This window comes from Populus euphratica, unplaced genomic scaffold (assembly GCF_000495115.2).
Source record: "Populus euphratica unplaced genomic scaffold, PopEup_1.0 scaffold195.1, whole genome shotgun sequence".
NCBI classification, from domain to species: domain Eukaryota; kingdom Viridiplantae; phylum Streptophyta; class Magnoliopsida; order Malpighiales; family Salicaceae; genus Populus; species Populus euphratica.
In genome coordinates this window covers 168,335-183,348 of record NW_011500076.1, presented here as the reverse complement: position 1 = coordinate 183,348, position 15,014 = coordinate 168,335, and the positions used below count along the sequence as shown (strand labels likewise).

The 15,014-nt window shown below is 33.8% G+C and overlaps 3 protein-coding genes and 1 non-coding gene across 6 annotated transcripts; 1 reads left to right on the top strand and 3 right to left on the bottom strand.

The window, feature by feature from the left end:
* Nucleotides 1-133: 133 nt before the first annotated feature.
* On the bottom strand, nt 134-5,657 carry LOC105108644 (exocyst complex component EXO84C-like). Of its 2 annotated transcripts, none has more exons than XM_011003034.1 (8): nt 5,455-5,657; nt 4,713-4,807; nt 3,363-4,095; nt 2,997-3,314; nt 2,095-2,610; nt 1,311-1,499; nt 748-884; nt 134-673 (listed from the first exon to the last, which is right to left on the bottom strand). In XM_011003034.1, exons 1-8 carry the CDS (start codon nt 5,548-5,550, stop codon nt 427-429), a joined length of 2,331 nt encoding a protein of 776 aa, XP_011001336.1. In that variant the 5' UTR covers nt 5,551-5,657; the 3' UTR covers nt 134-426. The 2 variants fall into 2 exon arrangements, with proteins under 2 accessions (XP_011001336.1, XP_011001335.1); XM_011003033.1 differs by having other exon boundaries at nt 2,997-3,365; nt 3,423-4,095; nt 5,455-5,656.
* Nucleotides 5,658-6,507: 850 nt separating this feature from the next.
* Nucleotides 6,508-6,580, bottom strand: TRNAK-UUU (transfer RNA lysine (anticodon UUU)). Its single transcript has one exon. It is a non-coding gene; the product is annotated as a tRNA-Lys (tRNA).
* Nucleotides 6,581-7,096: 516 nt separating this feature from the next.
* Nucleotides 7,097-9,349, top strand: LOC105108645 (FKBP-like peptidyl-prolyl cis-trans isomerase family protein). Of its 2 annotated transcripts, XM_011003036.1 has the most exons (4): nt 7,103-7,529; nt 7,605-7,727; nt 7,811-7,927; nt 8,933-9,349. In XM_011003036.1, the coding sequence occupies exons 1-4, from the start codon at nt 7,176-7,178 to the stop codon at nt 9,053-9,055; spliced, it is 717 nt and encodes a 238-aa protein (XP_011001338.1). In that variant the 5' UTR covers nt 7,103-7,175; the 3' UTR covers nt 9,056-9,349. The 2 variants fall into 2 exon arrangements, with proteins under 2 accessions (XP_011001339.1, XP_011001338.1); XM_011003037.1 differs by lacking the exon at nt 7,811-7,927 and having other exon boundaries at nt 7,097-7,529; nt 8,933-9,249.
* Nucleotides 9,350-9,776: 427 nt separating this feature from the next.
* Nucleotides 9,777-11,862, bottom strand: LOC105108636 (probable polygalacturonase At3g15720). The gene is made up of 8 exons (XM_011003020.1): nt 11,758-11,862; nt 11,307-11,444; nt 11,068-11,220; nt 10,927-10,959; nt 10,619-10,826; nt 10,435-10,516; nt 10,226-10,334; nt 9,777-10,135 (listed from the first exon to the last, which is right to left on the bottom strand). Exons 1-8 carry the CDS (start codon nt 11,860-11,862, stop codon nt 9,797-9,799), a joined length of 1,167 nt encoding a protein of 388 aa, XP_011001322.1. The 3' UTR covers nt 9,777-9,796.
* Nucleotides 11,863-15,014: the final 3,152 nt, after the last annotated feature.

Here is a 15,014-nt window from a genome sequence, read left to right as displayed (position 1 = left end):
AATTACGTGAATTGATGCTTCATGTCGGAATCTAGAGGAGTAAATAGAGGGAAAAGAAACGAAACATTTCAGAAGCTCAAAATCTTCACTGGTTAAATACTTCAATTCCATAGCAGCAGCAGCTTTAAGGACCGAGTAAAAATCTGCCTTCCAAATTGCATAAATTAACCAACTTGACAAGAGACATCTGCTTCCATTGCATTAGCAACTACAAAGTCTACAATGTTGGTCAGCATGAAACGTTGATCTTTATATAACAGCTCTGCAATTGCATTTATCGGCTAATATTACTAGATACTACAACAACATACTTTCCTACAACATTTGTGAGCATTACTTCTGATGACAAGGCACGGTCCTAAGCTTCACAATTTGAATCTTTACATTCAAAATCTTGAGCAGAGATCACTATCACAGGAAAAAACTTCAGCCCTCAGAACCAGTGAAATAAACTGGACTATCTAGTTCACCCATGCTTGCAGAAGCAAAAGATTCAAATGATTCTATTGATGAAAGGGAAGAAGCAGTGTCATCGGAATCTGAGACCATTTCATTGTGCAGGATAACATGGTCCTCATCAATCTCAGATGCGTCTGACCCAGATGTTCCTAACAGAAGTTTATTGATGGCTGTCTTTGCAGTTTCAACGAACCATTCATCCTCAGGAAGTGCACTGTGCAGAAAAAAGTTGGAAAAATCAGTTGCCAGTAAGAATAGCAGTGTCCAGTGGAAATGAACTACAAGTACCTTTGTGGATCTATGCCTCTAGCTGAGAAGGTCCTGATTGCTCGAGTAATTATAGCTGATGCAATCTGTTGCACATGTCGAGATGGGTAACCAGCAAAACAAGCAATTTCAACAGTGAAATGCATGTCAAGTATTAACTGCAAAAACAAATTCAAGTAGCTTAGAATACAGAGTAGATGGAGAGCAGTTAACAAGGAGATCAAATCAACCCAGTTGATGGACCAAGTCACTGACTCATTGGTTAAATTTCAATTAATCAACTTTTCAATTTCCAGACTTCACAATACTCAATCAATCCTGCACTCTTAACTTGTGATATAGAAGGAAGAGTATTCCTTATAGAAGTTATTTAACAAAGGACAAACTTGGGTCGAGGAGAAAGAAGAAAGATCATCCTTTGCTGAAAATAATTTTCTAATAACTGGGAAAGAGCAGGTAGCATTATGACCAACACAAAACAATTTTAATTCCTCAAACAAAGCAAAAAACTGCATCCGAAAACACATAGGAAAAAGACAGAAACACCACACCCCAGAATCCTCTCGGAGGGAATAACAAAATACCTGCTGCAAGCCAAGTGGTTTGAGTGGAACTGATTCATCCTCAAATACATCCCAGAATTCCTGCTCCTCAGACATCCACATCACAACAGTCTCTGTTAGCCTAGCAAGCAAATTTTTCTGTATTTTCTCTCTCCCAAGCAACACGTCTCCAGCCACAATTGCTAATTGCTGAAGCTTTGCAAATAAGGCCTGCAGTAAAACATATCTTCAGTACCAAATATACACTGGTGCAACAATGCATATTAAGCCCAGTTTCTACTTGGTGGCTCGAGTGAGAGAAGGGGGTCAGATTCAAGATCCTTGGCCTGGTTATGGATTTCTCGAGAGCATGTTTTAAGTTGAATTGCATGTAAAATAGAGTCAGATCAAAGCATTCACACAATTTGATACTACTCAAGAAGTTAAAAACAATAGATCACAAAGCACTAAAAAAACTCGCATAGAGTGCTAAAGAGTATGGAGATTTGATTTTTCTTCAAGATACAAATATTAGGTGTGCTTATTAAATGAGAAATTCAACACAAGATCTGAGATCTAATGAGTATATCATTATCGATTCAATCCAATATCTTGGAATGGGAATAAGTTCAGCAGTGGAAATGACAGGTTGATATTCAATATTTAAAAGCTACCTTTAGAAAAGAAATGGAAACAGTTCAAAGGAAAAGAAATGGTGATAGTGTAAAAGTCAGTAATCACAATGACACAGGAATCGGATTCGTGAAGAGGCCTAAAGTTACAAGGATCACGAGAAATTAAGATAACCCAGGAGAAGAAGGATGACCTGAAATGGCAATGATGGAAGAGGATCAGAGCCCCAGTACAAATCCTCCCCTTCCCCACTTAAATAAATTAGTGCGTTTAATCGTGTTTTTCCTTCTCTAGAATAGATGAAGCTCAAAACATATTGCCGACAGAAGTGATCTCTAAGCTTGTCAAAAGAATGCTGAAGGTTGCGCTTCCATTCCTTCAGTTCTGCAGTAATGCTTGCATTAGGCACAGTACTTTCACTTTCCAAATCCTTGCTTTCATTTTTTTGACTCCAAACTTTCATTACAGCAAGTGGTAGAAGTTCATCCAGAATAGTAAATGCTAATCCCAAAAGTGCAAGCTGCTCTGAATCAGTTTCAGCTCTGAATTGTATAACCTCCTTCAGCTCTGTGAGATTGTCATCATCAGAGGGGCCTGGTAGGGACTTAAATAGCATATCCATGTATTTATCAAACAACTGTGAAATTCTTGTCAATACATTTGCTCCAAAATGCAAGACAGCCATGGGCGTAAGCTGTGCCAATATATCCTGTAAAAATTATTTGAACCAAACAATTCTATGAAATGATCATTGGATCATCATAAAGTAGTAGACTAGCAGATCAATAAGAAAACTTCAAACTGGAAACATTGTGAACCAAGAGTGTGTCATACATACATTCTCAAAGCATATTTATGTGTGCAGACATATTCACAAGCACTACAACACAAGGTCTATAGATGCTTGTATGAACCTTGAAGTAGCTGTGTAAAATCAAGTGGCCAAGAATAATCAAATTAGTTATGCAGTGCAATTGCTGAGTCAAAAGTGATTGTTTCCTTGCAAGGCATTATAAATGAACACATTGCTTATGCTGATTTGAGTATAAAGGTATGGGATTTTTCATTCACAATAACAGAAGAGAACCAACTTACCTCAACGATGTCCATGAATTTCATTCCACTATCAACAAGCACACTGTCTGATGAAGTTGCAAATGCAGATAATGGAGACATAGAATGAGGTGACAAAAGTGAGCTCTCATCCATTTCTGCCACATCCAGAACTTCCCTTCTGGCCCGTCTAAAATTAAACTCTAACACTTCTTCAATGTATGGTCGTAATAGGACCAAAAGCAACTTCGAAAGTTTCAGACCTTGTGATTCCAGCATTGAGCAGTATGTAAGACTAGCCTGAACACAATTGCGAGCTGCACCCAAAGCAAAAACTGTCTCAGAAGAGGGTGCATTATTCTTAACCAACCGTACAAAGTATTCGATTTCCCACTCTGCCCACTGAACGAGATTATTCTTAACCAACCGTACAAAGTATTCAATTTCCCGCTCTGCCCACTGAACGAGCCTATTGGTATATACAGGATTATCACCAAATATTGAACCAGATTCTTTTGTTGTCGCCGAAATTATTGAAAACATAAGCCTGGATAGTGTAGCAGGAAATGTTTTGGGATACACAGAACATGAAGGAAGGAAAACCTCAATACTCTTTTGGAGGCGGGACCCATATGATTTTAGCAGTAGTTGATGCGCCAAAGGACCTTTCCCAAGCTTGATCAATGCAGATAAAGCTTTCTTTAGTTCCAGAATGCCAACCAAAGGCTGTTCAGTAATCCCAATCAGTTGATCCTCAAGCATTGACTTTCTCTTCAAAAACACTGATCTATATGATGCTTCCATGGATGAGGTATCTCCAGGACCTTTCAGCTCCGGACAGTATTTCTCTTCAGCTTCCAAAGCTTCGATTGCTTCTTCCACTTTATGTTCAGCCAAGAGAACATCAATGTTCTCCAAGAATATTTCTTTCCGAATATCTGTGTCACTTGGCAAGGAACTTTGAAGTTCATCAACTTGAAGGTCTTGCTGAGAATCACCAATGTCACCATTAGCAGAGTTGTACTCTTCCAGTTCACGGCAAACCCCAGTCATCAAATCCTGCACAAGAATCCCTTGTGCAGAAATATGCTTTCTCAATTCCACCAACTCATGCTCCATTTCCACTACTTCTTCAGACATTCTAAAAATATCATAAAACATTTAGGAAACGAGATTAGGGATTTAAGGTAATTTACAGCAGGAAACTATGAAGCAGAACTAAATTGACAATAAGCAAGGCATGCAAGGAAATGTTCAGAAGAATATCCAGACATTATTGATTATGATTGTTAAAAGGAGATATTATCCATTGTAAACACTCCCATGTATTGCTAAAGATTTGGATAGGCTTGTGCTTGTAAAGATAGTCCATGCAGAAGGTCACCTATCCAGGCTACAAGTGTTTGGATGACCACTCAAGTAAGGAAGAGGCAAAACAAATATGCAAGTTCTAGTATTTCAGTACAAGCAATCCAAATTATTAACTGCAAGCCCAAATTCTTCTGGAATTCAGAACAAAACTTAAATGGACGAAGTGCTTAAAATCTAGGCGAGGAGGAAGCAATATCCTGCAGAAAGTACAAGAGAACAGATTTCTCTAAATGGCACGCAATCATTTCCTTGAAGAGCTTGATATGGCAATCCAACTCTAAGTCTCAGAATAGAAAATCATCCTGGCTAGCTTTCTAAGATCAAACATAACACATGGTACATTTCATTTTGACTCATTATCAAGTAATAACACATGGAATTTATTACCTCAAGAAAGCTAAGTACTTTGTTTCCATATTGCCACATAGATTTTCCACTGCATCCTTCAAATCAATGAGTTCGCAACAAACTTTTCTGATTCCCTGCAGTCACAAATTTATTTAAGTTACTGAAAAAATCATGGAACTATCTTAACACAGTAACATTCTTAAAATCAACGCAAAAGGATGACATGAAAGAAAACCATTCTGAATGCCCAAGATCAACACAAGAAGCTCCAACCTATCATAATCTAGATTTATTGTGAGCCCAATAAAGGGTAAGATATTACTAATACATCTAAACATTACAATTACTAAAACTGTATTTCAATGGATTAAGGATTTTGAATTAAAACAACTTAGTACAACTTAGACCAGCATAAAACACCAATAAAAACACTTTTGCACAGTATGAAGGAAACCCAGATGACAAAATCAGCCCTTGACACAAATAGAGCTCATAATAAGGAAACCCCACATTCAAAAATCAAATCTTTTCTCAAATGGTCACCAAAGAGAAAATAGTATATTCAAGATTTACAGACCAAAACTCGAACCATTTTAGCTTAAAAAAGAAAAAAAAAAACACATGGAAGAAGAAAAGAAACCTTCTCAGTACACATTCAAAAATCAAATCTTTTCTCAAATAGACACCAAAGAGAGACAATTATATTCAAAATTTACAGACTAAAACTTGGACCATTTTAGCTTAAATAAGAAAAAAAAAAACATGGAAGAAGAAAACAAACCTTCTCAGTGTGAGATTGATACAAAGAGTCGATCTTGGACTGAGGAGTAATGCTTTCTATAAAAGGGAAATCATCGTCTTCTTCACTGCTCTCCATTTCTCGCTGCCTTAGTGTTTTCTTGCAATGCTCCTCTTCGTCTTCTTTTGAAATCTTCAGTTATGCTTAGCTAAAAAATCAAAATAGAAAGAAAATAGTGGCAATGTGGGGGGGGCCACCTCCAAGACAAGTCGGGTACTTGTGCTCTCGTGGTACTGTTTGCTTCTTTAAAAACATAATATTGCTAAAATAATAGTTATTAAACTCGGTTTTGTATAATTGGATTTAAATAATAACATAAAATAATCCCATTGAACTCCGAGTCAAAATTAAGAATTTCTATACTGAACAAGATTAATATTTATTGTTAATGAAAATATTTTTTTAATATTTTTTATAGATTCTGCTTCTTAATATTAAAAATAAAAAAATTATTTTAATATAATTTTAAATAAAAAATACTTTACATTACAATATTAAACAAAAAATGTTTTCAACTCCCTAAAATACAATTATCTACGGCACTAAGAAGGAGGGGGAGCGGTTGTTTAAATTCAATAGCATGTTATAAAAAAAAATTCCAAAACATAAAAGTGTAGTGTTAATGTAATAACAATTTAATCTTATTATACGAAAAATGAGAATATATTTATTTTTTAAAATTAGAATTTATATAAGTTAAGAAAAGTGAACTCGAGAGTTAAAGTTGGTAATAGTTTTTGTGATGCCCAACGAAAAGAATGGCATGCAAGATTTTTATTTTAATCTTCCAATAACTAAAAGGTTAGAAAGGAAACTTTGGGTTAGGTGTTTATTTTTATATTTTAAAAATATTTTTACAAAGTAAAAAATTTAAATTTTTTTAAATTAATAATTTTTTAAATATTTTTAATATTATTTGATGTGATGATATTTAAAAAAAAAAAAAACACTGTCAAAAACCCTCTTAAACCCCCTTTTTTATCTCCCCCCAACACATTAAAAAGAAAAGAGCAAAAATGTTTACGCACGGAGAAACGCCGTCTGTGGGAATCGAACCCACGACCACATGGTTAAAAGCCATGCGCTCTACCAGCTGAGCTAAGACGGCTACATGTTGTTATCCTCCCTATTAAATTATCTAACGTATATTTTTCTTTCCCTCCCCCCTTTTTTTTATTTATATATTTTATCAAAAAGCAGCTAAGAGCCATTAAAATAAAGGTAAACAGCATTTATGATTTTTAATAATGATGAAATCTATAGTTTTCTTTCTTTCCCCCCTTTTTTTTATTTATATATTCTATCAAAAAGCAGCTAAGAGCCATTAAAATAAAAGTAAACAGCATTCATCCTCCTTATGATTTTTAATAATGATGAAATTATAAATAAAATTATATATGCATACTTAGTGCTCACCCATTTAAAGTATAATAGCTGTTATTTTTAAGTACATTTTAAAAATATATTTTATTTAAAAGATATTAAATTAATGATTTTAATATACTAATATTAAAAATAAAAAAATCTAAAAACAAATTATTTTAAAAAATATTATGCATCATTTTTCCTAATAACATAGCAAGATCTTTCAAAAATCACAAAATCATGGACTATACACGTGACCTAGTTCTCCAAGTCCAAATAGTTAAAAACAAATTACATATATTTCCTCCAGTCGCTAATTATTATTTTCCAACATAATTATGATCATGTATTTCCCCAAAATGATTATGTACTATCCGACCGTGCTCCCCCGAAAAATGGATAAGGTTTTGGTATTGCTGAACTGCTTCCCATCCCTTCACGTACCCCACAACCTCCCCTCATCACCTCCGATCTCTTCAACTTCTCCATCATCTCCTTCACCAACACGAAGGGCTCTCTCATTGTCTATCATTTCCTTATCCACAGCACTGTTTTCTATACCTGCCTTCTCATGTCCTGCTGCTTCTTCTGCTACTTCAATTACTGACTTCTTGGACCTCCCAAATTCTGGTGGTGTCAAGGCCTTGGACCTTCGCATTGGTTCCGGTCCAGTCCCCGATGAGGGAGACCAGGTATTCTCCTCTCCTATCACTTCAGTTAATCATATTAATGCCTCTAATTAAGCCCATCCATTCAAATGTATGAAGGTTGCAATACATTACTATGGAAGGCTGGCAGCAAAACAAGGGTGGAGGTTTGATTCAACGTATGATCACAAAGACAGTGCTGGTGAACCTGTTCCTTTTGTTTTCACACTTGGTTCTGGGAAGGTAAGTTAGTATTGGTTAGAGATCAAGTGAAAAGGTAGATTAATCTTGTACTACTTACTTGCCGGCATGGCATGGCATGGCAGGTCATTGCTGGGATTGAAACAGCCGTGAGATCAATGAAAGTTGGTGGGGTTCGTAGAGTCATCATTCCACCTTCACAGGGTTACCAGAATACCACTCAAGAACCTTTACCTCCCAATGTTTGTTTTTCTTATTTAACCTTTCTTTTTCTTTCTCCTCTCTTAGGTTATCTATAATTCTCTGCAGTACTATGGCCATGTATGTTGTTTCCCTGGTTATTCTATATGAAGCAATTTGCAGGGCATAGGTCATTTGCCAAATGTTATAGCCCTACTTTTAGTGTTCTCGGTCTCTAAATCTCGAAGCAGTTTGCCAAGATACAATGTTACTGGAACAAGGATGAATAATGCCCACATAACTCTTCAAATTTTATCCTTTCATTTCGTCTGACCTTGAGTTTGGCTAATGCCACTCGTAACGAGAAATAGTTGAAGACAGTACCTTTGAATCACAAGAGATTGAAGTTTCATAAATCAGTCTGGTCCTATATTCTTTAGCAAGAGGGCCATGAGGATGCCTATTATCTCACAAGAGGAAAGATTCTTCCCCTTTCGCAATAGCGTGGCTGATGTTCCGCAAACAGCATATCTAAGCTTCATGAGTTTCTTCCTGGACCAAGAACAGTCGCTAGAAACTTTCAAGCTCCAGTAAAGTCTATTTTTTAAAAGATACTTCTTCAAACACAACATGCTATCCATAGGGGAAAATAGGTTCAGGAAAGTCTAGTACGGTCATGTCCAGGGGACTCTGAAATCCCGAATCAGTCTAACTACTAGGGATCAAGATTTGCATTGAAAACACTGAGATTTTCAAGACATCATTACACCATAACCACAAATCAGTGTTTCATCTTCTGTCTCTTTCCTGTAACATTTGGTTGAGCTATGTCTTGTGGATGGAAGAATTCTCAACTCTTATTTTTCACTCTAATAAAGACACCTCTTTCGTACATAAGACTTTCGGTTCAAGAAAAAACACAAATCTGAACATTTCAAACTCTGAGGCATTTGTCATTGATAAAAAGAAACACTGGATCCTTCCTAGAGAATTGTGTAACTTCAATACGTTGAGCGATTTGGCCTTACGCATCTTGATTCTCACTTATATTCTGTTATTCTTAGCAGTTCTTCGACAGGCAGAGGCTGTTTACTACGATTTTCAATCCAACCCGTCTTGCCAATGGAGAAGGCTCAATATTGGGAACTCTTGTGTTCGACATTGAGCTTGTCAGCCTGAGGAATCAGTGAAGCAAATATCTTGTATCGAAAAGACAAGCACTTACATGTTCTTAAGTAGGCTATTTGAATTCATCCTGTTTACCACCAATCAAGATTTTTGTACACTCTACGGACAACAATTGTGTTTGAGTAATGCTAGAGACAGTCACTTTTTCAAGTGGAGATTTTAGCTCACATAAAGCAGCAGTTTCTTTGTTCCAGGATTCGTAACTGGTAACAAGCTTTTTTTCCTATTTGCCATTTAAACCAGAGAAATTTTGTTACTGATTTTCAGTTCATCTACAGTTTCTTAGCTTTCTTTCATCTGGAAAGGAATTAAGTTCCTTAAAAAAATAGCAAATATATGATCCTTAAAAAAATAGCAAATACATGATCCTGTATCTGATGCATGTTCTTCCCTAAATACCTGCAATATTTCATTTTCCCCCCTTCTTATCAATGCCTGAACTGACAAGCTTGTAAACTCTAGAAGATTCTTGCACTGAATGTATCAATGCAATTTCATGACAAATAAGATGGACAGAAATTAAAGGGGGGGCAAAAACCTTTCCCATAAACCTTAAGAGTGTGACTGAAATTACTTCATAAACTCTACATTGCCAAAAGTCTCTTTGGATAACATCCCATAGAAGACTTTGCTGCCAGTTGCAGCATTATTCTATACCACCTATCTTTGAGAGCTGAGGACATTGAGTGAAATAATATTATAGTTTCCAAATTACAACTGCAGCTGCACTGAAAAGGCTATATTCAACTTGATAGGCAAGGCACAGTTGGAGAGGCAGAGATGGCAGTTCCCATGGCATTATTGCAAGAGGCGCGTATTTGTTTTCCAGGATTAGAGGAGGTAATCTTAACGTTGTCCATTACAATGTTGGTGCAAGCCGCTCTGCCAGCACAATTCAAAGCGATTGCTACCTCATCAGCTGAAGATCCTTGCACATTGCGGTATGTAACATCACTGATTTTTATTCCTGAGCTTCCCCTGTTTCCATTAGGATTGTACTGTTGGTCAATAATAATAGGGTTTTCGGAATTCACAAATGTGATATCCTCAAATGTGATCTTCCTGACATATCCTGATCCGCTCTAGAGAGCAAAAAAACAATATTTGTTTAGGGTTTGCTCAAACAAAGTAACATGAAATGACATAAAAGTATTGGTTGTTTCCATGGTTACCTCCCATGTCTTGATTCGTACACCATTCTGAGTTCCTTTGAAGGCACAGCTTTTAACATGGACCTCTTCTACTGTTTCATAGGCCCCATCCTTTCCTAGACTTCCAATACTGCACAGAGAGTTAAAATCAAGAACTTCAGAATGTTTGAAGAAATTAAACACAACCCAATAAAACATTAGTTTTGAAGTGTTCAAGTTTGCTGACGAACCTTATACCATGGCCTGGTCCACATTGGACACTAGTAACATTAATGGAAGTGGAGAAACCATTGATGGCAATACAGTCATCACCTAATTGAACAGAACCATATGTGCATATATAAGCAAACTAATTGATAATCAATGGAGATCCAGCAGCATAAGGATAGGGAAAATCTTAGAAAGTTCAATCACCGGTTCCTATAAAAGAGTCGTGGATATTGACATGGTTTGACTCAGAGATATCAATCCCATCTGTATTTGGGCTCTCATCTGGTGCAAGGATTTGAAGATTGGAGACTTCGACATCATCACATGCATTTATGCTTATGTGACCTTTTTGGCTGTTGACATGGTGCAAGTTACTTAGTCGGAGACCATTGCATTTGTTGAAATGGAGAGCCTACATCCGCAACATTCATCACTCACACAATCAAAAAATTATAAAAGGATTCACTGTATGTTTTAAGGATGATGAAGACTCATCGACCAATCGATCTTACCTGGCGACGTTTCGAGCAGGCACTATCATTATCCTGAAGGGAGTTGCTTTGGTTAATATTCATATTAAAATTAGTAACAGGCCAAGAAAGAAAACTTAAGAAGGAATTAGCGAAACTTTAACGATCAAAAGGTAGACATACATTGCAAGCTTTCCACCAAGCTTCTCCTCGTCCATCAAATCTTCCTCCTCCATCAACAATGAGACCAATAGAGGCTGTGAATCCAATCCATTTTTCATAATCATCATCATCCCATGAATCAAAGCTGTTTGGTGCAACGATTGTACCTTCGATCTATAATCAGAAAAACAATGCTAGATTTTTTCACTGACCGAGTTTGTAAATGATTAAATAAAACAAAATATTTGATGAACACGTACCAAAACATGAGGGTTCTTGGACATGCAAGGGCCACTGAATGAGACAGACTTCAACAAGAACGTCTTCCCTGCTGGTACTTCAAGGGTTGGCATTTCTTCACTTGCTCGACAGAAATGTCCCCATGCTTTTTGGAAAGCCTTTCAAGTACATTTTCAATGCATAAATATCTAGTTTTCTCCACATATATACAGGTTATCAAGCTTAAAGAAAAATAACAAAAGTACAAACACATTTACGTAGAACTCGAAAGAGTAAGTCCAACAATCAAGAAGGTTTGCTCCCACTTTCGATTTCTTAAGTCCAAATCTTGAAGTTAACATTCAAAAGAAATTATTTACTAAAATACACTGAATCGCTTAGATTTACTTGAAAGATACCTCGCAAGTAAAACAAAGTTCCCTTAGACAAGAGCACATTAAACCTAGTAAAAAATTAAAGCAGGACATGTACCGGTGTAGCATCGATTTTGCCGTTTCCATCAGCACCATAGTCGAGCACATTAAACCTCCTTCCAGTAGCCTCAGGTATTAGACGGCATGAACAATAGGAAGCCATCCACAAGAAGAACAATACGGTAACTAGGCACTTCATATTATCCCAGAAGAAAAAAATTATATATTTCTAAGAAGCACAAATGGATATCAAAAAGAAAAGAGGTAAAGGAAACTTCAATTTTATGAAATGATTATAGTATTGGAGGGAGGGAGGTATAAATAGGATCGATCAGCACTGCCACGAATGGTAGGAGCTATGTATAATATTAATGGGGATAATTAAAAAAGATTTGTCTTGAATGTTTCCTTTTTACCAAACGTAGAATATTTTTAGTTTCGAGCTAGCATGTTCTCTGAATCCCATGATTCACTCTTCGCCTGAATTTAAGACAACGATTATGCCATGAAAATGTCAATTAGCAATGTCAACGTTTTCAGTATAATTTCATTGAGATTAGTTTACGGATTAAAAAAATAAGCATGCTTGTACATACCATATATGCATGTGGAATCATCCTAGAATTTAGAGAGCTATTTTAATTTTATGATTTTTTTTTTATAAATTGTTCGGATTTTTAATGTTACCCTTTGATTTTGGCGGGAAAAACTTACTGTTATTAAATCAGCTGCCAGCCAATTTACTTACTCATCAATTTAATTCCATTTAAATTTTATATTAAATTAAATAAAAATTAACTTGATAAAATTTTATTAAATTAATAGGTTACTACCTAGTAAGTGATCCAATAATAAAAATTTAGAATCAAAAAATTTATTTTTTTATGATCTTAAATTTAAACCCTATAATTATTAATATAATCATCACTAAAAATTTATATTATTATTAACTTTAACACTCATAAAATTAAGTATGAGTTCTTTAAAAAAAATTAAACACAATGTTATTTTTGAAAATGAGGCGCATCTAAATCTTTGTTTCTTGTAAGTAAGGTACTAATCGGTGCTTTTTGGATTTTGCTGCATAAAACTTTTACTTTTTTTATATAATAATAATAAAACATTAAAACTTCACCCAAGATAGACCAGCTTCTTTTCCTCCTTTTGAGGTCAAAAGAGAGGTTTGTTTGTTTGTTTGATTGATTTTGGTTATCCTCCTTGATAGCTAATATTTCCTCATCAATTATTTGACAATCATGGTGATCAACTAGATGGGTTTCATTAACTATCTCTTTGCAGAAGAACTTATAAAATAGAAGTGAAAATGATTAAATTTGGTTAATATAAGCATGAATGATAATCATCTTCTTTAATTACCACTAATAAAATTTATCCTGGTTTCTGTACGTAGTGTTTGTTCTTAGCAGAGATTACAATTCCATAAACATTCGAACTACAAATTAAATCCTTAAATTTAAGGTGAAGGTCCTCATGGTATTATTATTATTATTATTATTATTATTATTATTATTATTATTATATATTAAAAAAAACCTTGGTATTTTACTGAAACAATGAAGAGTGAATACCAAGCTTTTTTTTACTTTGATTCTTAAGATTTTTTAGAGTTTTTTTATTTTTTATTTAATTTTAAAAAATAAATTTCATCCTTTAATATTGAATTTAGTGAAAATTAAATTTTATAATTTATTTTAATTTATTTTTTATAAAGTTATTTTGATCTCATAATTTAAGTAATGAATTTTTATTAGTAATTTATGTTGACACAAGTTATTTTTTTGTTATTTTTTAATTATTATTTTTTAATTTTATTCTTCAGCATTAAATTGATTGAGATATGAAGCTTTATAATTGTTTTTTTTATTTGTTTTAAATAGAGTTATCATGATTTCATAACTCGGGTCACGAGTTTTGCAGGTTAGTCAAGTTAACTTGGTTTTTATTTTTGTTTTTTTTCTAATTGAATATTTTTTTTAATTTTATTTTTCAATATTAGATTAATTGAGAATTAAACTTTATAATTTTTTTAAACTTAGTCTCTTGACTAAGGTTTGATAGGTTAACCCGAGTTAATATATATTATTTTATTTTATTTTTTTCAATTCAATCCTAGGCCTTTTAGTAAATGATAATAATTTATTCTGATTTGTATTTTATGATGTTATCTCAATCTCATAATCAATTCATGCATTTAGTTGGTTGACTCATTTGGTTTTTATGTTTTTTTAATTAAATTTTTTAAATTTCATTCTTTAACATTAGATTAATTGAGAATTGAGTTTGATAAAGTTTTTTAATTGCTTTCTATAAGGCTATCAGGATATCATAACTTGGATAATAAATTTGACGGGTTAACCCGAGTCAAACTTAATCAGATGTTATCATTTTAATATTTTTCAAAAGATAATGTCTTGATTTTTTTAGTCAAATTATATTTTTATCGGTTATTTAAATTGTCATTAAACCTTTCAAGTCAATAATATTATATTAGATTAATTCTTATATAATTTTTTTATTTAAAAAATTATTAACAATACTTAAATATTTTTATATTAAAAAATAATCCTACCCACAGCATAGTACATGCAATGATATGCTTAGTCTACACGCTTGTGATGTTATGCTATGCACTTTACTGTTAAATTTATTGAGCTATGTAAATCCCGTGTAATAGTTTTATAGAATTCATTTATAAAAAAATATCAACCATTGAATGAATATATATTTGATGTAAATAAGTGAATTTGAAAAAAAAATATTATGCAAAATTAGCATTGATAGGATTTAATTTACTTTCACCACACAATTCTGAAAGGTGTATAATTATATAATCTATCAAGTAAAAAAAATAAAAAGTGGGGTAGATAAAACCATTTAAGCTTGTGATATGTGACCTAAAATAAGGAAGGTGATATGATCGTGAATGAGAGCGAGGTGCAAGCGAAAAGAGAGAAAAGGAAGGTAGTCGGTTCTCCATTCTTTTTTCTTCTTATTTTTCAATCACTAATTAATATCATTTTTTATAGATAATTATTTTCACACACACAATATATATATATATATATGAAATAAATGAAAACTAGCTCTTGGATTATTATTATTATTCCAATTAAATTGTATTTTAGGACAAGCTAATTTGGACCTCTCAAGGGTAATTGGCCTTTTCTATTCATACCAAATACAAGTTTTTTATATCAAAATTCTAAAATTAACAAAAAAAAAACATTTACAAAAAATCCTTAAAATAGTAGTGATTTAGGTCCCGTTTATTTATTGGAAAGTAGTTTCCTTTTA

Coding starts and splice junctions, on each gene's coding strand:
- LOC105108644 (XM_011003034.1), bottom strand. CDS start 5,550: ATGGAGAGCAGTGAAGAAGACGATGATTTCCCTTTTATAGAAAGCATT. Junction 3,315..3,362: donor GGTTGGTTAAGAATAATCTC/GTTCAGTGGGCA, acceptor CGGTTGGTTAAG/AATAATGCACCCTCTTCTGA. Junction 1,500..2,094: donor TTCCATCATTGCCATTTCAG/GTCATCCTTCTT, acceptor GTTTTACTGCAG/GCCTTATTTGCAAAGCTTCA.
- LOC105108636 (XM_011003020.1), bottom strand. CDS start 11,862: ATGGCTTCCTATTGTTCATGCCGTCTAATACCTGAGGCTACTGGAAGG. Junction 10,827..10,926: donor CCTGCTCGAAACGTCGCCAG/GTAAGATCGATT, acceptor TTGCGGATGTAG/GCTCTCCATTTCAACAAATG. Junction 10,517..10,618: donor CGACTCTTTTATAGGAACCG/GTGATTGAACTT, acceptor CTGTTCAATTAG/GTGATGACTGTATTGCCATC.
- LOC105108645 (XM_011003036.1), top strand. CDS start 7,176: ATGATCATGTATTTCCCCAAAATGATTATGTACTATCCGACCGTGCTC. Junction 7,530..7,604: donor TCCCCGATGAGGGAGACCAG/GTATTCTCCTCT, acceptor AAATGTATGAAG/GTTGCAATACATTACTATGG. Junction 7,928..8,932: donor AAGAACCTTTACCTCCCAAT/GTTTGTTTTTCT, acceptor TATTCTTAGCAG/TTCTTCGACAGGCAGAGGCT.